The sequence below is a fragment of the Anser cygnoides genome, chromosome Z (assembly GCF_040182565.1).
Source record: "Anser cygnoides isolate HZ-2024a breed goose chromosome Z, Taihu_goose_T2T_genome, whole genome shotgun sequence".
NCBI lineage: Eukaryota > Metazoa > Chordata > Aves > Anseriformes > Anatidae > Anser > Anser cygnoides.
In genome coordinates, this window is record NC_089912.1 from 77,735,184 (window position 1) to 77,760,865 (window position 25,682).

At 47.0% G+C, this 25,682-nt stretch overlaps 2 protein-coding genes across 6 annotated transcripts in view; both read left to right on the forward strand.

Moving 5' to 3' along the window:
* CDK7 (cyclin dependent kinase 7) overlaps positions 1 to 5,631 on the forward strand; it is a 29,385-nt gene extending 23,754 nt beyond the window's left edge. The window contains exons 12-14 of one of the 5 annotated variants that reach the window (XR_010827893.1): positions 15 to 294; positions 791 to 852; positions 987 to 5,631. Coding sequence is in view for 1 of the 5 variants with exons in the window: in XM_048079525.2 (XP_047935482.2) it covers positions 15 to 31 (17 nt within the window). In the remaining 4 variants the exon portion in view is untranslated. Of the gene's footprint in view, positions 1 to 14 lie in introns of all 5 variants that reach the window. The other 4 variants (XR_010827890.1, XR_010827891.1, XR_010827892.1 and 1 more) reach the window with 4 other exon arrangements.
* Positions 5,632 to 11,916: 6,285 nt separating this feature from the next.
* The window catches only part of SERINC5 (serine incorporator 5), a 41,038-nt gene continuing 27,272 nt past the window's right edge, over positions 11,917 to 25,682 (forward strand). The window contains exons 1-2 of the mRNA XM_066988664.1: positions 11,917 to 12,540; positions 25,035 to 25,202. Of these exons, the coding sequence (XP_066844765.1) occupies positions 12,514 to 12,540; positions 25,035 to 25,202 (195 nt within the window). The 5' untranslated portion in view covers positions 11,917 to 12,513. The remainder of the gene's footprint in view (positions 12,541 to 25,034; positions 25,203 to 25,682) is intronic.

The window sequence follows — 25,682 nt, forward strand, 5'->3', positions numbered from 1 at the left end:
TGTTTTCTTCACAGCCTCAAGATTGCAATAAATGATGGAGGGAGATCCAGCTGGGAAAACTATACCAGCCCTCCTGACTATACCAGCCCTCCTGTCAACCTGTGGCTGTTGAACATTTCATAGTGCAGATACTGTGCTCAGCTCTGTTGCCTGACTTCCAGCATAACTGTGTTGCAAAGTGGCTGCTGGGCAACCAGACTTCTTCAATGGAAAGAAACAAGCCAGTAGATGCTGTTGATGCGCAGCCTAACCGCGTGCCCACCGCTGTTGTGCAGTGGATCTCAGGGATACCTGGTGAGCCATTGTCATTTTCCCAGTTGTGAACCTCTTTCAGCGTTCTGTTTTTTTAATGTATATGGCAAGTATATTAGCAGAAGAGTTAAAGTTGTAGAGGAATAGTAACCATCTTCTTGCTGCTCTGATAACTCAATTTACTTGTACCATCAGCCAACTTGGAAATATGTTGGCCTTAAAGGGACAGCAGTTGCTATTCCCTCAGTACCTTACAGTGTTCATGGCAATATCCTACTGTGTTTCTGGTTGTTGGTGAGTGAAAATTAAATTTTTACTAAGACCTAAATGACAGTATTATTTCATGAACGTTTTCTCTATACTAGTTATAGCAGGTTTTTCATTATCTGTGTAATCACAGATCATCCTGAGTGCAGGCTGAAGGACCGAGAGGAGAACTGCAGTCCTACCTCTGACAGGGATAGGTTTAAAAAATATGTTGATCTCAATAGGGAAGAGAGAGTTAGAAGTACTGTAAAAAATTTTTTTTTGCATTCAGCTTCTCTAGGGCAGCATTCTGACTGGACTTCAAAGTCCTGAAACGTTCAGCCACTAATACAGGTACAGAATCCTTCAGTGAGTATACTCACACCTAACTCTTGGGCATAACAAATAGAGCTTGTATGGCAGTGGCAATTTTGTGTTGTACCAGCTCTGCTGTGAGAGTTACATCATTCCCTTCTTGTCAAACACAGCATATGCCTAGACCACACCCAGGCCTGAAGGGAGCCTTTTCCAGTAGAACAAGGAGCAATCCTCCAAGCTGCTATTGGCAAAACTTGTCAAGTAGATACTGAGTTTGAGCATTTGTTTACTGTGCTCTGTAAGAGAGGTTGAAGAGAGAGAACATCGAGCATTTTGTGACCTATGCTGCTGACCTGTGTGCTTCCAGTCATGTGTCTACCACAGCAGACTTGAATTAAAAAAGCAGTGCTCCTATATCATAGAAGTTCAAGAACCATTCTCTTCCAAATCGCACACTGGAATTCATTTGCCTTACTGTGGACTGCAGGTAAGGCTGTTCTGTGCTGTGAGTGTATATAGCAGCTCATCATGTCTTGACTTCAACTGTGTTCGTGAACGAAGCCTTCTGTGTCAGGGACTAAACTTACTTTGCTCTTAATGCTGGTTTTGTGCATACATAAAGTGTACATACACCGCAGAGTAAGATAAGATTAGAAAAACCATCAGCACGATATTTTTTTCTTGATTTCAGGCTTTTGGATAGTTTGACTTAACTCTTTTGACTTAGGTCAGAACTCTGGAAGGAGTATTTGTGACTACTGCTGGCTATCAATTACTATGCAACTGGTCATCTAAATACTGTTTAAATTTGTAGCTAGCTTACCTTGCGAGCTGTATGTCGTGCTAATGATGCTTCAGCTTGGACGATCTGTTTTATCACACCAGCACATTAAATATATAGCTGTTGCAACCTACTTGGCTTCTGTTAAGAACGACAGCGGTCACGTATGGTTTCTCTTGAGCTTGCAGTGTGCATGCTTGTGTAATTGTATAAAGGTTTATCTTGTACACTTGTGCAAACTGGAATTTAATCTAAATGCCTTCTCTCTTGGATTGAGACAGTTTCCCTGCCCTCATCACTTTTTTTTTTAATTGAGAGCCACTGCGGTTTCTTCCTGAAAGGTTAGCGCTCTTCTTTGTGAAAAATTTCATAGTTCTTACCTCCAGACTTACTGGAGCTTGAGTAACTTCTGTGGATTGTACTGATATTGCTTATATAATTTAATAAAACCTTTTTCTCCCTACAATAGTGCCATAATAAAAGCAGCAAAACTCACTGTAAGAGCACACAATACAGAAAGGGAAAGTGCTCTCTGTTCTAAACAAAACTGATTTCGTTCTCTCACAGAGACTGGGGTTACTAGTGGTAACATGGAGAGGCTGTCGTGTCTTCATCTCATCTCTTTGATTCTTCATTAGTGCCAACACTGTATGATCCCTCCAGCCCTTATGTTCTTTTGAGGAAGAAGCTTAGAGCCAGGATGAGGTGTAACACTGTTGCTTTGTATTTGTGATATATTTCTTGTCTATGGTATAGCCTCAAAACTGTCAGCACTCCAGGCAGCTCTGCCAGTTCTTTGCTTCTACCTGTGTTTGTTCTTGGTTTTGTGACTGTTCCTGTTCCCTTGACTTGCTGCATATACGCTGTTCTCGTAACTCTTGCTTGGCCACTTCTTCTGGTGCATGGTCACTTATGTTCCATGTACACCAGTGTAATGGTTCCTTTACAAATCTCTAAAATCATAGCAGGTTTCACCTGACTGCATATTTACTTGCTTCTCAGACAGAAGGGAGGAATTACTACAAGAAAGCTGTGGTTTAGGTTGCTTTTTATTGAATCCCCTCCACTTCCCCTTGCATTTCATACTGGATTATATCAACCTTGTCTGAGGTAAGGTATTCTCTCCACGTTGCTGTAATAAAATTGCAGGATAAATCAGGGATAGGTCTAAATTTAGTTTGCCTGGATGAGATAGGGGAACTTGTTGGAGAGCTAAATTGAGTTCTTTGAACACTCTTCACAGGCTGTAGTGACATGTAGTAGTGTGAGAAGCTGTGAAAGAGGCGTGCATGGCTGTAGTCCTTTGGGGCATGAGATACAGTACTGTGTAGGATAACCTTATATTGATTCTTCTCTTCCCAAAGGCCTGATGGGTATTAGATTTATTCCTCCTGTAACCCACCACCACCACCTGGAAGGCACCAGCAGCAGCTCTGTTATTGCTAGCTTGAGAACTCCATCTTGCGTTTCTCTAACACATCTCAATCACTGGTGCAAACTTTGTTCATCTGTTCATCTTTTCTTGTATCTCCTTTTCAAGCTTCCCCAAGTAGAACTGGGATAAAATCTAAGTTTTGATGCTACTGAATTATCCTCATGTCATTTCTGTGTTCAGTTCTAAGTCGTTTAATTTATTTTTTTACTCCATTTGTGAGAAACTTATTCAGCAAGCTATTATGTCTTTTTAGAAACCCTTATTCTTTCAGTTACTTAGGGAATTTCTGTCTTCCTTCCAAGAATTAAATCTGCAGGCAGGCAGGCAGGTCCTGCATGAGAATTTCCTGAAAAACTTGCTGTGTAGTCAGTACAGAGGCTGCTAGTGTTGTGACCATTTCTTCTAGTGCTGTCAGTTCAAACTGTACCCACAAACCTGCATACTAACAGCATTCACCACTGCGATAAGAACAGAATGGTGTGCAAGGAAAGGAGGAGGAGAAGGCGGCATTTTGCGCTTATCACAGTATCACAGTATCACAGATTTCTAGGTTGGAAGAGACCTCAAGATCATCGAGTCCAACCTCCAACCTAACACTAAGTACTCCACTAAACCATATCGCTAAGCTCTACATCTAAATGTCTTTTAAAGACCTCCAGGGATGGTGACTCCACCACCTCCCTGGGCAGCCCATTCCAATGCTTAATAACCCTTTCGGTAAAGAAGTACTTCCTAACATCCAACCTAAAACTCCCCTGTTGCAACTTTCGCCCATTCCCCCTTGTCCTGTCACTAGGCACGTAGGAGAACAGACCAACCCCCACCTCTTTACAGCCTCCTTTAAGGTAACTGTAGAGAGCGATAAGGTCGCCCCTGAGCCTCCTCTTCTCCAGGCTGAACAAGCCCAGCTCCCTCAGCCGCTCCTCGTAAGACTTGTTCTCCAGACCCCTCACCAGCTTCGTCGCCCTTCTCTGGACTCGCTCGAGCACCTCCATGTCCTTCTTGTAGCGAGGGGCCCAAAACTGAACGCAGTACTCGAGGTGCGGCCTCACCAGAGCCGAGTACAGGGGCACAATCACTTCCCTAGACCTGCTGGCCACACTGCTTCTTATGCAGGTCAGGATGCTGTTGGCCTTCTTGGCCACCTGAGCACACTGCTGGCTCATATTCAGCCGACTGTCAACCAATACTCCCAGGTCCTTCTCGGCCAGGCAGCTTTCTAACCACTCGCCTCCCAGCCTGTAGCTCTGCTTGGGGATGTTGTGCCCCAGGTGCAGGACCCGGCACTTGGCCTTGTTGAACTTCATACAGTTAATTAACATGTGTAATGGAATGTGGTTTATTGCTTACGCCAAGAGATTTGTGCCCCTTTAGTAGGGATGCTGGCAGTTGCACTGACCTGACTTTGACAACAGGATGTGGACTGTGTGCTTCGTTTTTGAAAAACCTCCATTTTGGGCCAGACTGGTAGGCAGGTACCTTCCAATAGTACTTAGGCCGTCCATCAAGCTTAACTGCAGGAGTTCAAATGTTGCTATACATCCAGACACATTTTTCCTGCCACCGGAGATAGTGTCTGTCAGATAAATGAAGCAGGTAGTCAGATGCCGTAACAATTTGAACCGTCTTCCTGATACTTGTTTTTCTGAGAGTCCTTGCTCTGCCAGCTTGGAGCTCCTGTGAGGACGGAAAACTGGCCTGACTCTCGGCATGTAACTTATGCCTGCATTACTTCATATTCTTGTAGGACTTCTTTAATAAGACCCTTTACGTTGACCTTATCTAGTAACCTGGGGGCACGCATGTTTTCTCTTTTCCATCTGTCACTCATTAACTCCAGTAAGGCTAAATAAGGCAGCACCAGACTCCCAGCTGCTGGCTGCTTACCTCAGCGTCAGAAACGTGTAAATGTGCTTGGGAACTCTGCTGTCTCCTGCTAGCACAATGTGTCCTTAGTGCCAACAGAGTTAAATGTCTATGGCAGTTATTTGTAAGGTAAAGGTATTAAGTAACCTGAAACGTCATTAATAAAAACCTAATTTAGGAATTAGAAGTTGGACTGCATACATTTAACAAAAGGTCAGAAAGAATGACATTTATAACTGGTTGTACATGGTATTGGGCTAAAAAGTGTCAATTAAAAATGTGCGAATGTATCAACTGTAGAGTTCAGTGCAAAGCTATGTACTGCTATCATAATGTAGTTTGGTTACAAAAGTTACCTATGCAGAAAGGTTTAATTGTTGCATCTCCTTAATAGACAATGTAGGTTTTAATCTACATTAAATTAGAGCTGGAGGTGGGGGGGGAGCAAACAGTTTATTAGGCTATAATTCTTTAAAATCTTTATTACGCAAATTTGTCTGGAAATACTGGTTTTATGTGTTCTTAAGATTAAAATCTTCAACTGCTATGAAATGTTTTATTACAAATCTAACAAGCACTGTAAAACAATCTGATCAGAATCTAACCAAATTTGACTACTTAAATGCATGGACCTTTTTTCCTTTTATTTATTTATTTTAATTAAAACTCCTACTGGCTAGAAAAGATGAGTGTGAGTTACGAATCACTAATAAAGATGTAGTGAGTGATACCACCGTTTGTTGTTATGACCAACCTGATGTTCTGGAAAGACTGGTTACACGTGTACCTGGCCACACGTGCACAGGCAATCTCTGTTCCCACCCCCGCTCAGAGATTTCTATTTCATGTGTCTCTTTGTTTGCAGTAGAGCCCTTGCCTTGCTTCGGCAGATCACTCGGTGCTTTCTTGTTATGGTTGCTTTGTGTGCGCCTCGGTATCTACACGCAGCCTTGAAGGTGATCATACGATTAGAGCAACAACAAATGCGCTACACTGTGTAAGCATCTTCATAGATGCCAAGCCAACGGATGCTTTTCCTAAAGCTGCTGGTGGGAGATACTTCCAGCCCCTAGAGAGGCTAACTGCAGTGTGAAAGCTTAGCTCCTATGAGCTTAAACATCATAAAACAACACAAAATTTAGATATTTTTCAAAGTGTCAGTGAACTCTGGAGCCGTCATTGTCATGCTCCTTTTTTCCCTTCCCTTCCTTCCAAAGATGCAAATAAGATGTAACAGCCAAGATCTCAGTGCCCTTGTCAAACATTGGAATGGGCTACACCTTGCCCTTGGGCTTCCTGCACTCAGCCAAGCACTAAAACAGGTGAGATGCTGTGACAGCTAACAGGAGTGGGCTGTTCCCAGCTGCTTTTTGTCAGGTCTACAGCTGGGCTATATTGTGCTGTGGCTGCTGGTCCTGACATGGTTCCTAGATATGCTGGCTTCTGAAAGATTTCCAAAGGTTCTGGAAGCCCTTGGCTACCTAGGAGGATTTGGGAAGAAGTGCTCTGTCATTCCCAAGAAACTTTGGGTTACCAGGCGGTGGTGCATGCTTAAGAAAAAAATGAGTTTATCATGGCCTGCAGCCACCTGGACTGCGAGATGGGGATGGTCTTTCAGTCACAAGTAAAACTCCTAGGTGTTGCACAAACTATTTTTACTGTCTACTCACACCCTTGCATGGTGCTCCCTTTAACTGGAATACCTTTTCCACAGGAAACTGTTCCAGCAAGCATCATAGCAGTTAGGTTATTAGCTGTGTAAAAGGTCCCATTTGGATCTGAGTGGTTGTTTCCAGAACATGTGCACGAGCATTCACACACGTTTCCCCACCTTCCCATAACCACATTTTTGACAGGTGTCTTAACTCCTAGGCTCAAGCAAAATATACATTTACCTAAAAAGCAATTTCGAATCTCTTATATTTTAATAGGCACATAAAGCGTAAATTTACGCTATAAAAATAAACTAATTTTGTGTGTCACCACCACATGTGATAGATTTTGGTTTTGTTTTCTTTCTGATCACATTTACATTTGGAAAGATTTTATGTATTTCATTCATTTCACCTGAAACATGGCCAAGTGGTAAATTTTTTTCTCCTCATTACGTGCAGCCTTTTTGCATTCTTCTCGTTGCCAGTTGATGTAAACAAAAATCTCTTTAATTACTGAAAAACCATGGAATCACAGAACAGTAAAAGCATCGTTCCCAGTTGCAGCTTCATTTCATAAGGTGTGAACAAAATGGCACAATTCCTAATATTCTTACAATAAAATACGGTGATCTGGTTTATACCATGTGAGTCCTGAGGAAGCACAGAGTCCTCGAATGTTCCTGCTAAGTTATGATTTCCCTGTGTTGTGCCAAAAAGCCTTTTGCTTCACCACTAACATCTTTTGAGCTCTCTGTAGAGCTGGTAATATTGCATTCTTTTCACAGCGAAGGGGAACAGTGAGAGTCCCTGTTTCTACATAATCCCTGTAGAAATGACTCGGGAATGGGTGAAGTGGATACACGCGAAGGTGCAACATCTGCAAGTGAAACTGCACTTGGGATCCAAGCCTAATGGCTTTCCTGCTAGCTTAAGCAAAGCTGATGTGCCACCAGAAGGTCACAAGTGCATATGAAACGAGGTCAGATATATTGTAGGCAGAGTTTTGTAGGCTGCTTGAAGGTAGGTGACTCAAAGTAACGTGTCTGGGGCTTCAGGCTCTGCTATGCTGCCTGCATACACACAAGAGAGGAAATTGGCTTGCTCCCAGGGCACAACTGGCTCTTAATGGTGTTTTTTCTGGAAAAAGCCATGTAGTTACAACTTCTAACCAAGCACTTCCCTCCCTGCCTTCCTTGCTCTCCAGCACATGCACTGAGACCGGAGTTTGAAGTCTGTTCCTGGGTACCCCTCGAGTGTCCTGCGGGGCCACTTGATTCCTCCATTCTGCCTCTCGCCTCCCTGTGTCACAGGTTCAGGCTGTGTAACTTTTGGGGCTGGTGCCTGTCTGTTTTCTCCTGTCCTGACTAATTATATCTCTGTAAATCAGTGTTGGTAGAATTCCTTGTACAAAGGAAGGCCAAATCTTCTTGCCTTTCTCAGTTGAAACTATGGGTATCCCATCACATCTATGAATGCCATGAATCCGAATTAGCTTCTCTTCAAAGAGATGCTCTTTACCCTGCCAACGGGAACAGTCTGAAGCAGGAATTACTGGCTGAAGATTTCTGGCTAGTAAAGCAGATTAGGGGAATACAACAGCCATTTCTGATTTCAGAATCTACATTTGATGGGTAAACCTTATTCTAAATGCATGGATAGTTTCAGAGTGACAGTTCTGTTCACGCAGCAGCATCTGTTCATTGCTTAGCTATCAGCCTGCTTAATCCTTGCCAGCAACACAGCAGGAAAGTTCAAGAATTTCTAGTGACTTTTTTTTTTTTTTTTTAATTTAAAAAGCCACAGCATACATCCCAAGGCCCTGGGGTGTTCTGGCCTACTGACTGGCAAGTCCGTTACAGATCTCCATTGTTTTCTTCAGTGCAGAGGCTAGGTTCATTTGTCTGAGTGATAAGAGTGCTGGCGTGAACAGACCTGCATGGAGCTGCGTTCCCCGCCCACTGAACGCTTGCTGCTATCAACACAAAGCATGAAGCTAATCTGGGAGTGCTGAGGAGGGGCAGCACAATGAGCTAACACTGGGTTAGGCACCGGATGCAAGCTGCTAAGTTACAGTGTGCATCCCTGGGGTGCTGCAAGGAGTCTCCGATGACATGAATTTGAAGCATGGCGTTAACCTGGACAAAGCTCGGTCTCTCTTCCCAGCTCCTGCTAGCTCATCCAGCTCCTCTTGTCACTGTCGGAGACTGGGATACAGCTGGTCCCCCATGCCAGTTGAGAATATGAAGAGGGATCCAAAACAGTAAAACACTGCACTGTGCAAGTCAAGGTGAAGAGTGATCCAAAACAGTAAAACACTGCACTGTGCAAGTCAAGGTTTTTCTCTCCACCACCAACCTCCTGATATGCTGACGCTTGCGCTCTTCCACCATACCCATATGTCACCTTTACCCAGCCTTTCCTTGCAAGACAGTTTATTTTTAAATAAAACCTCAGATTCTCTTTCATGTTTTGATTTTGATTTAATTTTGCAGATGTGGAAATTAAGCCAAGCCTGACCAGTCAGCTTTTTGTGATTGTACAAGAAGTCTGGAACAGAAATAGAAAACGAACACAGTTTTGCTGAGTTCTTACTATTCTGTCTGTTGCCGTGTCTCAACCACATGCTTCAAGAACCTGACTGTGTTTCAAAGTTAAAAATACCAGTGGTTTTCTCTAGCCTGTTTGCTGGCCACACTGCTCTCCTGTACACTGTTCAGTTCTTGATTCCTTCCCTTCAGCCCTGTCTTTACAGAGAGGGGCTGTAAATTAGAGAAGTTGTGCTTAGACTCAGCCCTGACCCGAGGAGTCCTCACTTGAGGTTGTGGCTGCTGATGTTCCTAAAAAGTATGGGTCTCAGCTGCATTCTTGCCTAGGATTCTCTAGGATCACTGTAAGCTGGTGTCCTTTGCCATCCGATTGACAAAATTAATCTTACGGTAGTGGTAAATACCACATCTCTAACTTTAGTATGCGTGAATGTTAGAGCGACATCAAAAATAAAGCACCTGTCTGCCTTCCATAAACTATACCCTCAGTAATTCTGGGCTCTTCAGTCCCCAGCAGAACACCGAATTATGTAACACTGGTTCATCACATGACCTGCTTTTTCTCCTAAAATATCAAATGTCTGTTTGTCTGCACACAAAGGGAAAGAGGAAGGGGTTTTACACAATACATCCTGCAATCCATACTGATTTCCTTTTTGGTCCATATATCTGTGTTATCTACACATACACACAGTACAATAGCCTGTAGTCACAGAGTTCCTAAGACTAAGGCATTTTAAAACTAAAAATAAAGTACTAAATATTTCTCTTAAATATTATTGTAGCATGCACACACATGGAGGCAACGAAGCAGACAAAGTGAGGGAGTCTTCCCACAGAGAACCTCATTGCTACTATTGTTGGCTTTGTTTGCAAAAACAAAGATACCCTGAAATCATGCAAGAAGCTGAGACATCGAGGTAATAGATAGCCCAACCGGAGGAGAAGCATTACTGGACCCGGTGCTCACCACCGCAGATAAAATAATAAAAGAGGTCAAAATTGGAGGCAGTCTGGGCTGCGGTGATCACTCCCTGGTGGAATTTGTGATCTTGAGGGATATAGGGCTGGCAAAGAGTGAAGTCAGGACCCTGAATTTTAGAAGAGCAATCTTCCAGTTTTTTAAAGAACTAGCGGATGAAATTCCCTGGGACACTGCCCTGAGGGACAGAGGAACTGATCAGAGCTGGCAACTCTTTAAGGACACCTTTCACAGACCACAAGAGCTCTGGATCCCCATGTGTAATAAATCAAGCAGGGAAGGCAGGAAAATGGCTAAGCAAGGACCTGCTGCTGGTCAAAATGAGTCACAAATAGGAAATGCACAGGCAGTGGAAGCAGGGGTATGTGGCCTGGGAAGCATATGGGGATACCGCTCAAACGTATAGGGATGAGATCAGGAAAGCCAAGGCACAGCTGGAGCTGAACTTGGCAAAGGTTGCAAATAATAATAAGAAGGGATTCTACAGGTATATTAGCTAGAAGAGGAAGGCTAAAAAGAGCGCACTCCCCACAATAAACCAAGGGGAAGGCTGAGGTACTTTACAACTTCCTTGCCTCAGTCTTCACTGGCATTCACTTTTACCACAAAACTCAAGTCTCTCAAGTCCCTGAGCCTCAAGGCAGGGACTGGAGGAGCTAAATCCTTCCCACTGTGAGTGAAGATTAGGTTTGAGATCACCTGATGAAACTGAACAGGTACAAGTCTACAGAGCCCAGATCATAGAATCACAGAATCATTAAAGCTGGAAAAGACCTCCAAGATCATCTGGTCCAACCATCCCCCTACCACCAATGTCACCCACTAAACCATGTCCCTAAGCACCACCTCCAACCTTTCCTTAAACACCCCCAGGGATGGTGATGCCCTGGGCAACCCGTTCCAGTGTCTGACTGCTCTTTCTGAGGAGAATTGTCTCCTCATTTCCAACCTGAACCTCCCCTGGCACAACTTGAGGCCATTCCCTCTAGTCCTGTCACTAGTAACCTGTGAGAAGTGGCCGACCCCCAGCTCCCCACACCTTCCTTTCAGGTAGCTGTAGAGAGCAATGAGGTCTCCCCTGAGCCTCCTCTTCTCCAGACTAAACAACCCCAGTGCCCTCAGCCGCTCCCCATAGGACTTGTGTTCCAGGCCCTTCACCAGCTTCGTAGCCCTTCTCTGGACATGCTCCAGGGCCTCGATGTCCTTCCTGTAGTGAGGGGCCCAAAGCTGAACACAGTACACGAGGGGTGGCCTCACCAGAGCTGAGTACAGGGGGATGATCACCTCCTGGTCCTGCTGGCTACACTATTCCTGATACAAGCCATGATGCCGCTGGCCTTCTTGGCCACCTGGGCACACAGCTTGCTTATGTTCAGGCGAGCATTGACCAACACCCCCAGATCCCTTTCCTCTGCGCAGCTTTCCAGCCACTCTGCCCCAGGCCTGTAGCGCTGCATGGGGTTGTGCATCCCAGGGTCCTGAGGAAACTGTCAGATGGAGTTGCCAAGCCTCTCTCCATCATACTTGAAAAGTCCAAGCAGTCAGATGAAGTTCACAGTGTCTGGAAAAAGGGAAACATCACTCCAGTTTTTAAAAAGTGTAAAAAGAAAGACCTGGGGAAATACAGACTGGGGGGAATGGCTTTTTTAACTGAAAGAGGGGAGATTTAGATGACGGGAAGAAAATCTTTACTCAGAGGTGGTGAGGCAGTGGCACAGGTTGCCCAGCGAAGCTGTGGATGCCCCGTCCCTGACTGGATGGGGCTTTGGGCAACCTGGTCTGGTGGGAGGTGTCCCTGCCCATGGCAGGGGGCTAGAACAGGGTGTTTTTAGGGTCCCTTCCAACCCAGGGAATTCTGTGGGTCTAACCCCTCAGCCGCGGGTGAGCACCTTAACTCGCCTCCTACCCACCGACGCCGGCCAAAGCACCCCAGAACCGCCGGCAGGGCCCTGGGCCCCGCCCGGGAGGCACAGCCCTCGGGCCGTCCCACGGACGAGCCCGGCGTTAGCCCGCAGGTGCACGCAGCACGGGCGGGGACGCGCCGCGGCGCTCTGAAGGCGAGGGGCTTGGCGGCGCAGCCACCCGGCCTGCCGCGCTCCCTGCACCGACCCGCCGGGCTGCGGGGCCGCACCTGCCGCACGCCCGCGGCCCCCCCCGGTGCCAGCCCCAGCCCCGTCCCGGTCCCGGTCCCCGCAGCGGGGCGCCCGGCCGGGGCTCCTCCGGGCCTCGGGGACCGCCGCTCCCTGACGACAGCGGAAGGCGGGCGGCGGGGCCGGGCCGAGGGCGGCGGGCAGAGGCGGTGCGGCCCCGCCCGCCGCCGCGGTGCCCTGCGCGGCCCGGCCCAGCCCAGCCCGCACCCGCATGGGGCGGCCGCCCGTGAGGCAGGCACCGAGCGACCGGGGAGGGGGACGGAGCCGGGACCCGCCGCCGGCATGTCCGCACCCTGCTGCGCCGGCCAGGTAGGGGCGAGGAGCGTGGGGGGAGCCCGGCTTTGCCCGCTGCGGGCGGGCAGCCCCCGCCGGGAGCCGGGCGCGGAGGGAGGGCGGCCTGCCCGCCCCGGGAGCCGGGCAGCGGGAGCGGCGGCGCTCGCAGCGCCCCGAGATGGCGGTGCCCGGCCGCGGGGCGGCGGGAGCGCCGGGGGGGCTGCCCTCTGGGCGAGGAGCTCTCCGCCGTCCTCCGGTTTCAGGGCAGCCTGTGGCGTGTTCGAACACCTGGCGGTGCGGGTTGTGCTGAGGTTGCCTCATCGGCAGCTCTGCCCGCCCTCGGCTTCTGGTTGTTATTTCGCTTTTGTGCGAGCCATCTGGAAAAAAAAAAAAAATCGTTTTTTTTCCTCAAGCTTGAAAACACAGTTTAGGTTTGTCTCTCCGGCTGTGGCTCTCCCGAGGTGCAGCGGGCTGAAGGGTTGCGGAGCGTGTCTCTGCACACCCGTCCTCCGGAGCCCCCCTGCACCTCGCCAAGGAGTGCTGGGTGTCAGGGGTGAGAGCGGTGCCTGCCTCGGGTGATGCTGCTCCTCAGGAGGGGTCTCACAGGTCCTGTGGGGAGCGGCTGAGGGCACTGGGGCTGTTTAGTCTGGAGAAGAGGAGGCTCAGGGGAGACCTTATTGCTCTCTACAGCTACCTGAAAGGAAGGTGTGGGGAGCTGGGGGTCGGCCTCTTCTCGCAGGTAACTAGTGATAGGACTAGAGGGAATGGCCTCAAGTTGTGCCAGGGGAGGTTTAGGTTGGGAATCAGGAGACATTTCTCCTCAGAAAGAGCAGTCAGGCACTGGGACAGGTTGCGCAGGGCATCACCGTCCCTGGGGGTGTTTAAGGAAAGGTTGGATGGGGTGCTTAGGGACATGGTTTAGTGGGTGATATTGTTAGTAGGGGGATGGTTGGACCAGATGGTCTTGGAGGTCTTTTCCCACCTTTATGATTCTGTGATTCCTTGGCTGCTGTTTCAGACACATTTTGGCAGCGCTTGAAGCAAGGTTTAGACCTGCTCAGTCTTTTCCACAGCGTGGAAAGAACAAAGTGCTGGTAGTAGGCACAGCTACTGGGGTGGTTCATGGCTGTTCACACCTTCATTGCTTTTTTGGTGAAGCTCCTGGAGAAGTATCTTAAAACCAGGAGGACAAAACTGTCGTGAGGTTCATATGGTGAATGGCGTGGCTTTAGCATGACTGAACTTTGAAGGTTTCTCAGAGCCACTGTCAATGTGCCATGTAGTAATATCTAGTAGTAATGTGTTTTATTGACACTGATGCGTCACTTTGGAGTCTGGAAAGAAGCTGAACTCCTTCGTGATGTTGGAGCCTAAACAAAAGCCCTAAAGTGGATGCAGTCATGGTGCCAGAATTATGCAATACCCTGGGGAGATGTATTCTGCTGGCTCAAACATTATTTTTGATGTAAGACTTATCTGCACTAAATACGGCGTACTGCTGGACTTGTACTAGCAAACTTAGCGTGGATAACCTTTTTATATATAGATTAAGATGATAAATGACATAAACCATGCTTCAGTAGTGTACAATGTAACTTTTTAAAAAAGAAAAATGGTCTTTGAGTTCACAGCTAGATGAGTTCCAACCTTGATAGAGGGGAGGCTGTTATTCCTGTGTGTTAATTGTATTAAACAAGAAGGGGTAGAAGTTTCTCTCTCAACTAAACATCTTCAGGCATTTTACAAGTACTGTTAATCAAGCTGAAAAACTGAGGAGGAATTTGGCCTCTCTTTAAATGTTCTGCAGGATGTAACCTTGCCTACAGAAACAGCAGTGGTATGCTTGAGGAGAGATGGGACTTTATACAGTGAGTCCTGAAAAACAGCCCTTATGCTGGTCTCTCCTTTTGGCCTAAGAAATGCTAGTTTAATGTGTGTGATATCCCATGGTATTTGTTTTGTTGGAGTGTTGTGTTGTAACAACAACAGAAAAAAAAGTGGTTTTGGCCTGCATGTCTCTGCCTTGCTGTGTTTCTGTGGGTCTGCTCTCCTAGAACTGACTGGGAGCTTCAGCGTCCTCCTCGTGAGCTGTGAAAGTGCTGATATCAAAGTTTTGTTGCGGGTTAACATCACTTGACTATCATTTTTCTCCATTTGTAGTGCCAGCAAGTTTTCCTGATGTGAAGCAGACAAGGAGTTATCAGTTCTTTTGGGCTTGGACCAAGCTGTGCTGAACATCTATCCGATGATGCCTGTCTGAATAAATGCATTCAGGTTCCTCGGCCCAGATTCCTGTTGTTAAAGGAATAGCTGCCAAAATTCGGTGTCCCTTGGTTATGCTGATTTTGCACTAACAGAAGTTATTTTAAATAATCTCAATTAACGTTACTGTGCAACTTGCATCCTTGCCAAGTAGACCATGGGAACTTGCTCTGAAGGAAGCAAGTCTCTCTCTTGGTCATTTATAAACTCTAATTTCTGCCACTGTTTTTTATTGTGCAACGTGCAAACCTATTTGGCAGAAAATTGTAATTTTTAGGTGTTTGTGCTGTAATGGGCTTGCTAATGTTTCTTCTTTTGCTAGCATTTCTTTGGTGGACCTATTTTCAGAATGCAGAGTGAATACAGTCTAGCTTGGGCCTCCACAATGCTTTTGATTACATAAAAACATCTGCTTAAATTGACAGGAAACAGGATTTTACATTTGGCTTTTCTTCAGTAGTTATTCTCAAGAGAATAAAGTTGAGATCATGGTTAAGAAAAGCAGCTGTTGCGGAAAATCTTTATTACAATGAATATGTTTTTTTTCCAGAGTTAAATAAATGTAATTTAAATAGTTAGCATTTAGTTTTTAGGGGGCAGTATGCTCCAACTGGCTTGTTCAAGAAGATGGATTTTTCAATTAGAACTGGTAGTTATTAAAGCTTATAAAGCATTCAAAGCTATTTTTGTAGGTCTGTTAAATCTCAAGTGCTTTCTTTAGTGCTGTTCACCACTTAGAAGTCCTATAATGTAGTAAATGAAGTAAGATGTGCCACGAGTAGAATATCAGATTTTTATTTTATACCCAGACCTCTAATGCTGAGGGTTTAAAAAACAAAAATACGAAAAAAGCCCTATTTAAAGTCATGGCTTAGGCCAGCCTCAGACTGATGGGGTTGGTGGTCTGTGGGGCAAGGGAAGGAAGCGCCTATGTGTGCTGGGGCTGCCAGGCCCTGCAGTGCTGCCAGGAGGGGTTTGGCAGCCCCGTCCCCTTCATCCCTTCCCTGGGGAGGCTGCGAGGGACAGCTCTGTCACCTCAGCCTGCCTTGTCCCCAGCCTGGATGCTGAGGATGCTGTGGGCTTGCTGCTGGCTCTGCTCCTCGTGGAGCTCCCCGGGTGATGTCTTGCCTGCTGCAAATGGTCTTACTGGGTGAGGCCGATTATGCTAAGCCTGAACCACGCGCTTCACCAATTTTCTTTTTTTTTTTCCATTTTTTTTTTTCCCAGTGCACCTTATCCCACTCTCCCAGCTGCCTTTCCATGCCCCTCTGTTTGTCCCCACCGGCACTGCTGCTCGTGGCTGAAGAGAAAGCTAGCTGTCCAGGGTCTGGTTTGGAGCACTGCCGTGTACTCCACTTAAACACACCTATGAAAACCGGGGTGGGAAAAGACATTTTTTCCCTATTTGCAAAAACGTAGGTTCTTGTTTTAAAACAAACGGTTGCCTGAACAACTGAAGTAGCGAAGCCTGGTTTCCTACAGCTTTGTGTGTTGAGGTTGGTATCTCACGATGATTTCCCCTTCCAGTAAGTACTGCAGCCTTGTCTTTGTGCAGGGTTGAGAGATCATTTTTCTCTGCTAGCCCTTCTGCCTGTTCTCTTGGAAATTGTAAGAAAGTAATATCTTTGAGGCCCTGTTGCCCTCTCATAGCTGGATAAAATTTGCTGATGGACCCAAAAACATTTGGAAAGGGAGGTGGAAGCTACCAAAAGACAGCGAGGTCACGTAAGCTTTCTATTATTTGATGCTTGCATTGCTGGGTTGAGTTCAAACTAATCCTTTCTCTGGCACTGCCTAAGAGGCAGAGTATACTCTCTCATTCCTGCTTAGTCTCTCATTGATGCTTAACTTTGTTCAGCCTTTTCCTTTCACATCCTGTTTTGTCAGTTGATTGCACTGGGTGTTCAAAGAAACAGCTTAAATACCCATTCCTCTACAGCTGTGGAGTGAAGGCAGTGTAAGAACAGACCCTTTACCTTCAAAGTCAAGGTGACACTTTTCTGTGGGAGGATTTAAATGCTACTGCTGCTTTTATTTCATTTGCAAGTGTAGGTATTCCAGGGTGTTTTTTTCATTGCTGGGACTCGCAGTGCATGTACTCGCAGTTGTCAGTGTGAGATGTTTTTGTTTCAGGGCAGCGACTGGGTGAAAGGAAAGCCTTGGCTACGAGTGCAGGTGTAAGCTGGAGGTCTCGCCTGGAGCTGGTCATCCCAAACACCTCCTGGGTCCTCGGCTTAGCTGTGTGCAGATGAAATCCTTCTCGCATCAGAGTTAATGGCACTCCCATTTATTTCTCAGCTGTATGGGGCTGTAATAGGTCTTGACATGTTAAATGCCTGGCTTCCTGGGTTTCCAGGGCATGACGGACCATTACGACTACCGAATTTGACCTTCTGCGTTGTTCAGGTCAGTCAAGAAATAAACTTCGACATCAACAATGAGAGTATATTTGTTCTGAGGGACTTCCTTGAACTGAGTGCTGTGGAAGGAAAGCGACGTCTCTCGTTTAGGCTCCTCCATCTGAAGTAAAATCACCGCGTCGCTGTAATTCTGGATGCACGCTCCCGCTTCTCCCAGCAGCAGGCTTAGCCTTCGGCAGTTCTAAGTGCAGGTGGTGCCCGAGTGCTGCATTGTGCTGAGTGTGAGGCACCGGGTGACAGACAGACAGAGCTTCTGGGGTGACAGCAGTGGTGGGAATGTGAGTCTGCCTTTGTTTGGAAGAGGGTCCCGACACACCTAGCAATCTCACTTGCAGTTTAATTCATCGGGTCTATGCGAGGACTGATGTTTGCCATTCCTGCTTGGAACTGCCGGCAATTAGAGATGTCACGTGCACAAATATTTACGCTTATAAAAGAGTTCACAGCCTGAAAATGTGAAGTTTTGCGTTTCTCTTTCTGTACAGCATGACTGACCCAAAACGTCTCAGTGTGTCATCTCTCAAAGAGAAACTGTTCCTCGTGTTTTCTGAAGAAACTGGTGTGTTTTTCCTTGCCCTTTTTTTTTTTTTAATATATGTATATATTACAGTTACTGGCAAAGCAGCAGTTTAGGAATACTACTCAAGGCATTTCTGAAGAAGTTGCTGTAACTGTATTTTACAAGTCCTGTTCCGAAAGCAGGAAATGGGAAGAGAGGAGCAGGCTCCGTTTGGAACCTGCCAGCCTGGAAGTGGGTGTGAAGTTGGCTGTTGTGACTGGAAGGTCTTTAGCAATGTTTCTGGAAGTTAAATGTTTTTGTTTATTTTGATGTGGTGAGAAGTAGTTAGCTTTTTGTACAAATTTATTGGCTTCTGTCACTTTGCATGAGGTATTAATATCTCTTTCCCCCCCACTCAGTACCAAAAGCGCCTTTTAAAAACACAGCACCTTTGTGGGACAGCTCAGACTGTCAGTTCATCCAGAACTGAAGCAGCAGTTCCAGCTGCATGCTTTTGAATCACTGCAGGAAGAAACTTAATTTCAACTGCCTTTTCCCTCCCCTGGTACACAGGTTCAAGCCCTTTAGCATGTTCTTGGACCTCTGCGTCCATCCCTGCTGAAGCACCACGCTGTGCCTGTGTGCCGCCAGACTCCTGGTCTCAAACATCAGAGCTAACCCGGAGAAAATCCGCTCTCTGTATGAAGTGATGGCCTGGCATTGTCATCAGACGTTGCCATTGCTGATAAGTCTTTTGTCCCCCAGTTGCTCTGCTGGTAGCTCCTTTGCTGTGGATGGTGGGGCAGTGGCTGATGTACGAGCTGGAAAAACCTGCGGGTGAGAAGACAGTGAAATGTGCAGTGGCAGGAGAGCGCAGCCAAACTCATCGCCCCGCAGAGGTTGCACCTGATCATCAGGGGGTCAGCGCAAAGAAGGGTCAGGATGTTCACCATTTTCATCAGTGCTTTCACGGGAGCACTGCAGGGCAGAGCATGGCCCCCACGTAGGCTGCGTCGATGGGCTCTGCTCTTCGCAGTTGGTGTGACAGTGCTGGTCCTGGTGCCATGGCTTTGCAGGAGGTGCTGTGGAATTGGGGATGCAGTGATACAAACGCTAGGTTGCTGGGAGGAGATGTCTTAAGGCCTTCAGATGAGAAACCTGGGGTACTCAGTTTGGGCTCCTCCTTTGATGGGCAGGGAGAAAAGACGAGGTATTTAAAAGACTGAGCTAGTGAAAGAAACCTCACTGAGAACCAGGGTCTGAGGACTGTAGCAGACAAATTAAATCTTTTTTTTTTTTCTGTTTTTAATGAGATGTAAGTAATGACTAGGAGGGACAGACTGCTCATCTCCTATGCTGTCAAATCCAGATGGTCTGCACTAAATTTAATAACTGGGAAATAGCTATACTACTGGGGAACTGGGTGATGTGATGCATGCGATGCTCAGGTCAGACTAAACAATCGTCTTGAATTTTCCAAAATCATCAGGGGAAGAGCAGTTGAGCAGTCTTTAATTTAGAAATGTTGCAGTGACGTTATTTGCTAATGTTGGGCTGAGTCACTGCTTAGTACCGTTGGAGCACGGAGACAAAAGCTAATCATCCTCAGCCCAGCCGGCTGCTTAACTTTTCGTCTGCCGGCGCCTGCCAGCAGCTTGCCCAGTTTCTGGCTATCGGCATAGCTACCCCGGATGCTGCTCCCTCGTTTAGGCTTTGGTCTGCTTCCTGCTGCTTGGCTATTTGTCCATTCTGACCCACTGTGCAGGGCAGGCGCCTGCAGTTTTGGGAACTCAGCATAGGGCACGAAAGCCTCACCAGAAGGCGGTGTTAAGGCAGCGTCTGTGCCGGCGTGATGCTTCTCTGAAGTCAGTTTTAATTTCGCACAGTCCACAGTGTGAGGCGTGCTCATAAAAATAGGTTGTTAGTTAATTGGCTGGCGTGCTGGTCACAGAACCCTTGGCTTAAGCCGTGTGATCCGTGCTTGCACGCTTCGTGCAGCTGTGCCAGTAGCTGCCTGGGTGTTTTTGGTAGACTTTGCCACTGACAGATCAGTGACTGCATTATCTGCAAGCCTTACGGCCCCGGATCGCGCTAGTGGTCAAGTAATCAAACGGTGTACGGAAAACTAAGCTGTTGTTGGCCCTGGTGAAAAGAAGCTTCAGCATGGCACATTCCTCAGCTCTCTGGCACGGCCAGCAAGCGTGCGGTCTCCCATCGTGCTGCCCGGGTGGTCGTGTAGCAGGGAAGAAATGACACGCTGTTAGGTCTTCATTTCGTTTAAGAATGCACTTTTTTTTTTTTCCAACAAACTCTTTTTTGCTTTAATTTTTTACCATTTCAGCTGAAGTCTCCCAAAAGGAAGAGAGCTTTGTTGTGACAAGTTTGGTACTTCCCTATGGCTTGTATATTTTAAAAATACCGTAGGCTATTTTGGGCAGTGAGCCCAAAACTCCTCACGGACATACACTTTGTTTTAATGGCTATGGAAAATATTTTCTACAACCTCTAAGATTTTTTTGGAAGCATCGCTGGAAAATACCTTCTAAAAATGTCATGGTGTCTACAAAAGCAGTAGGCAGGACACATCCACTTTACTCCTCAGCCTTGTGTGTAGATAGCTATGTGTGGGGCTAACGTTACCGTCCTGTCTCACTCCACCGATGTGTCAGGTCGGATCCTTCAAAGCCTTGCAGGTGCGGCAGGTGTTAAATATATGTTGGTGGAGCGTTATTTGTAGGGAGCACGTGGCTCGTGTGAGTGTTGGCAAACCTGCTTTCACCCTGTGTTGTTCTCCTGCCTTTCTCCCTCACTAACCATAGCTGCTGCCCACGCTGACATCAGATGGGAGCACGCACATGCATCCGCTCCTGCCTGCGCTCAGAAAGCGTTTGGCACCGGCGGGGGCAGTCTGTGCTGTTTGCTTCTGGTCCTGGCTGCGTGGATGTGGCGCTGTCTGTCCGTCTGACCTGGCAGGAGCCTGCTGCACTCGTCTCAAATGGCATGGCAGAAAGCCACCACCGAAATGCCAGCTCGGAGAAGGTTTGGGTCAAAGCACACGGGAGTGATGTGAGGTGCTTACCTCTGCCCTCCCCTCGTACATGCGTGCTCTCCCCTCAGCTGAAATGGTAAATTGCTTCTGTCATTGCACAGTAAATCCCATCAGGCAGCTGAATGTAAATGATAAGTCATTTTTACTTCCCTCCTTTGCCTTTTTTTTAAGCTGTCTGGTTCTCTTGTTTGGCTACCAACAGCAGCAGAAACAACTCTGCCAGTGCTGCTGCAGCAGTGGTGCAGGACCAGGAGCGAGTGGCTGGCCAGGGGGAAGGGCTGGGGGTATCTGGTGGCTCTGACACCAACCTTGCCACCCAAAGAAACACCTGTGAAGCCCTGCTTTCAGTATTTTTAACTGAGTAATTTCCCGCACAACCATCCACAGCTGCCGCTGCGAAGCCAGTCAGATCAGCCACCACCCAGACAGCTCAAACCGCTGCGCTGTGCGCGGGGGCAGCGGGCTTTGCGACGCCAGGGCTTCAGGTAAGGCAGCACTGCGCGCCCCGTGAGCTCCTGGCGGGCAGCACCAAGCCAAGCAGATGGGTGTCCCGCGCTCTGAAGGCGGTGGATTTGTGGAAACGTTTGTGGAAAGCATAAATATTTGTGAAGTGCTTGTAAATATTGTCAGACCCTAACAGAGAGATGTGAGTAAGAGCGGAGAGGGAGCCGGGGCGGCTGTGCGTGCTCATGCTGACTGCCTGACTCCTGGCTGTCTTTGCAACAACAGGGAGACCTAAAGCCAGAACCCACTGCACGTGTGGCAGCCTCCTGCCAGGACAGACAGACTTCCCGGTGCTCTTGCGTTGGGCTCCCTGGGACTCAGGGCTTGGAGGGGTCACAGGACTCTGGAGGAGCCCTGTAGGTACACACCAGGATTTTTGGGGCCTGCCTGCACGCAGGGATCACAGATCTTGGGTTGTCTGGCCTTATTCTGTTCAGAAAACTGAGAAGTGCCTTTGTTCGGCAGAGCTCAGCCTTTGGAGGAGCTTTTGTTTAATGATAATCTAAATCTATCAAAGATCTGTGACGCTGCTTGCTTTTCTTCACAGCCCAGTTGTTTCTTTTTTTTAACATGCAGAGAATTTGTTGCTGGCTTACACCTCTGCACCTGTAGGTCCTGAGCCCCTGGGCAGACCTCACAGCAGTCAGGAAGGTAGAGGGAGGTGAGAAGGGCAATGCCAGGGTGAGGCATGTGGCATCAGGGAGATCGCATAGTTCAGCTGCACAGTAACACCAGCCTTTTAGGAGAACTCATTGCAGAGTTGAACCGTGAAGTCTGTCATCCAAGGATAACATCTTTGAAACCTCTCAGGTCAGTTGGTTGCTGCCAGCATATTACTCTCTGGGACAGAGACAGTTTTCATTTATTTTTGGATAACACTTATTTCATTACAGTCCACTCTGGAATGTAGTTAAACATAACCTGAGTTTAAAACAGAAAAAAAAAATAAAATAAAATTTGAGACTGTGGCTGATCAACCTAACCAACTTTCTATGGTTTCCATGGCTATTCAGGGTGCTTAGAGGAGTGTGTCTGAAATAAGATGGGTGTGCTGCTATTTTCACAAATACTGTCAACTTATAGGTTACATGCTAGCGATTAGAAGCTATCATTAAAGTCTCTGGATAACGTGGAGCAATGTGCAAATGATCTATATATTCTATTTATGTGTTTGTCGCTTTAAATAGCAGCCTGAGGGACTGGAGGACTCCCAGGGCTGGAATAGCAGACATGTTGCTGGACATGGATGAGGTTTCACTGGCAAGCTTTGCAGCACTTAAGAAAACGATGTTCCACTCTCACTTTTACAAATGCCAAAGCTGCATACGTTTTTCATTCTCCAGTATAGTTTTTGACATTATGGTGAGCGCGGCCAGCATTTGAAGTTCATCCTGGATGCTTTGGATCTGGCTGATACAGATTGAAAGGACATTTAAACTTACTTTTTTTTTCACGATTCTGAAGTGGACGGATTATAATTTTCTGATACGTTTTTGTTTTGAAATACTATTTTTCCATTGGCTTGATGAGTCAGTACCTCACCATAGCTTCGTTATGCCTTGGATTTGTAGGTGGTGCAGTAAAAGTTAACTTAATTTCACTCGGCTGCCATTGTCTTCTGTTCTGAAAATAAACTTGCATGATGTGCTTGTGCACGTTGTGTTTTTAATTTCCAGCTATGGTGCCAACACGGGCCCATTCTGTTTATCCCACACAGCTTGAGCTCTGTGTGTTTTTGGGAGGATTTCTGTTTTGCAGCAGCAGCAGTTTTAGCAGCTGCTCGCTCTGAGGCCCCTGTCTCGTCTGGCACAAGATGCAGCGATGAACCGAGAGCACGGCAGAGCGAGCGCCGTGTTGTTCTGTCCCCTTTTTTGTTTGCTCTGCAAACCCAACAAGCCGCTGTGAAGCGAGGCAAGGTCTCCTTCGCTGCACCCTTTGTGCAGGGCTGCAGGCAGGAAGTCTGAGCTTGGGTGTTGCAGCTGATAATAGTGGCGAGGAAATAATAAGCTGGGAGCCTTTTTAAAGACACTTCTTCATCAGAATGGCTTGGTGCTCTTTGATCAGCCAGTCTGGTAGCAAGACTCTGGAGTCTCGTCAGAGACACACGTCAGCAAACAAAGACACAGAACTCCCACCGCCGCCTCCGGGTCAGGCAGTCCTCGGTGCTGGGTCCTCTGACCATCCGTGCTTTCCCATTGAGGGCTGAGGAACAGCAGGGCGAGCGTCCTTGGGCTTGATCTGCTGTCCCCAGCACCACCAGTGCACGGTCCCTGTACTGAGCAGTAGCTGCAGCGAGTCCCCGAAAACAGGAGTGCTGGGGGCTGAAGGTGCTCTGGGTCTGCAGCGGGACCTGGAGGAGAGGTGCCCTGCGCCTGGGTGCCTGCTGATGTCTCAAACCTCCTCCTGTGGTCATGTCTGCTGGGCTCAGCCACATGAAGCTGCTGCCTGTTGCAAGAAGGGCCTGGCCAGAGACACTGCTGCCTTATGTACAGAAATAATGGATGCATTTATGGTGTTATATATGACTTTTCCTAAAGTAGAATGAAGGGAAGGGAAGTCCAGCTGCTTTGAAAGTTAATGATACTGTCAACAGCAAGGGAATAATGAGCCCCAAGGTAAATCCTTCGCAGGATTTGTTTGGTGTCTTTTCCCCTGCTGAATGAGGAAATTATGTGCTTTTAGGAGTGCTGTTAGGAATCCTTTAGGTTTTTGTATTGGTGCGTCCTCAGATAGTTGCAGGAAGAAAAGAAATAAAAAAACACATAACCAACTCTGTTTCTATTAGTGTTTGAATATAGTAGACAATATCAGCTGAAGGGTGACTCCATATTATTTTCCCTTGTAGCAGTGTTAATGCTTCTCATCTTGCACATGGAATCACCACTTTCATCTTCGCAAAAATGTGTCTAAATAACTGTAAATACAAATTTCTTCTCTGGCTTTCTTCATTGTAAGATTGTGCCATTGTATTTTGGGTCTTTCAAGCTCAGATGTTTTTTGCTTTGTTTGCAGCAAGCAAAGTATTTCCAGGCTCTTTCTCTATTGCTCAAGATATTTAGAACTGCCTGTGTGGTTTTTGTTTATTTGTTTTTGTAGTTGTTACCTCTTTATAAAGCCTCAAGCACGACTGTCCTGAAATGTTGCTTAAGCATCTTTCCTTCCTCCATTTTAATGTGCTCTAAGTCTTAAATAGCATATAAATTCCCGTAGCCAAATAATGAGGGTGGTGGGGGTGGATATGTACATACATACCAGAAAAGCACCTTACACAGGACAGTATGGTTCTGGTTAACTGAAAATGGATCCGTACGGCTTGTTGTGAAACAAAACCCATCTCCAGTTTGTCCCAGGAACAAAATTCATTTTGTCTCTGTGTTAAAAGCAAACAGATTTGGAGGCTGTGCTCTTCTTGTGCAGATGTGTTTCTTCACCATGTAAGGGGAAGTGTCCGTTGCAGGCAGTAGAGCCTGATCATCGCAGTGCCTGTCCTGTTGGGCGGAACGTGCTAGGGCCGTGAGCTGCACAGGGTGGCAGAGAGCAGGGCTAGGAAATCAGGAGCAGTTCCTCCTTGTCCTCATCCTTAGTGTGTGGGAGAACTAGAAACTGGTGTGTTTGGACCTAGTGACTTTGGATAAACAGGACAGTCTGCTTCCACTTAAATACTGATATGCTGGAAAGAGATGACTTAAGAAACTCTGGAGTTTTACAGGAAGTCGCCCAGTTTCCCTGTGTAAGTTTCGCAACAGAAACCTAGCGGTGAAGAGAGAATGATTTGTGTTTGTGTCTTCCTTCCCAGTTGGCCTGCTGCTGTGGCACTGCCGCTTGTTCCCTGTGCTGCCGATGCTGCCCCAAGATAAAACAGTCAACAAGCACCCGCTTCATGTACGCGCTTTACTTCATCCTGGTGACCATCATCTGCTGTGTCATGATGTCGACGACGGTAGCTAACGAGATGAAAGCACGCGTAAGTAAGAGATCCACCGCTGCTCCTGAAGGGAAACGGGGCTCCTTCTCTGTCTCTTCATATACAAGGGCGTTTGCTCAAGAAGGGGCAGTCGATTCCCTCCACCCACTCACTTCCAGACCCAGACAAGGAGGATAGTGCATGTTCAGACTCTTTCTTCCTGTCGGTTGCTCAGCCTTCAAGTGTATTTCACAACAGGAAGAGTCAAGGATCACAGGACTAGCAGCCTTCCTCTTCTTTTGTTGTGCAGAAACCCATTCCAGCAAACCCACCCCAGGTATTCTGCGTGGGTAGTTTCAAGACAGCTTGTAGCAGCATAAATTGGTTTAGCTGAATGTTCAGTTCATCTCTGGTAACTAGGTTAGTACCAGAAAAAGCAATTAGAAAACAGCTCTTCAACGGTTGCATTTATAATATTAATTCTGTGTTCTTGGTGTTATGTGACAGACTACTTCAGTGCAGTGGGTTCTGTACAAGGGG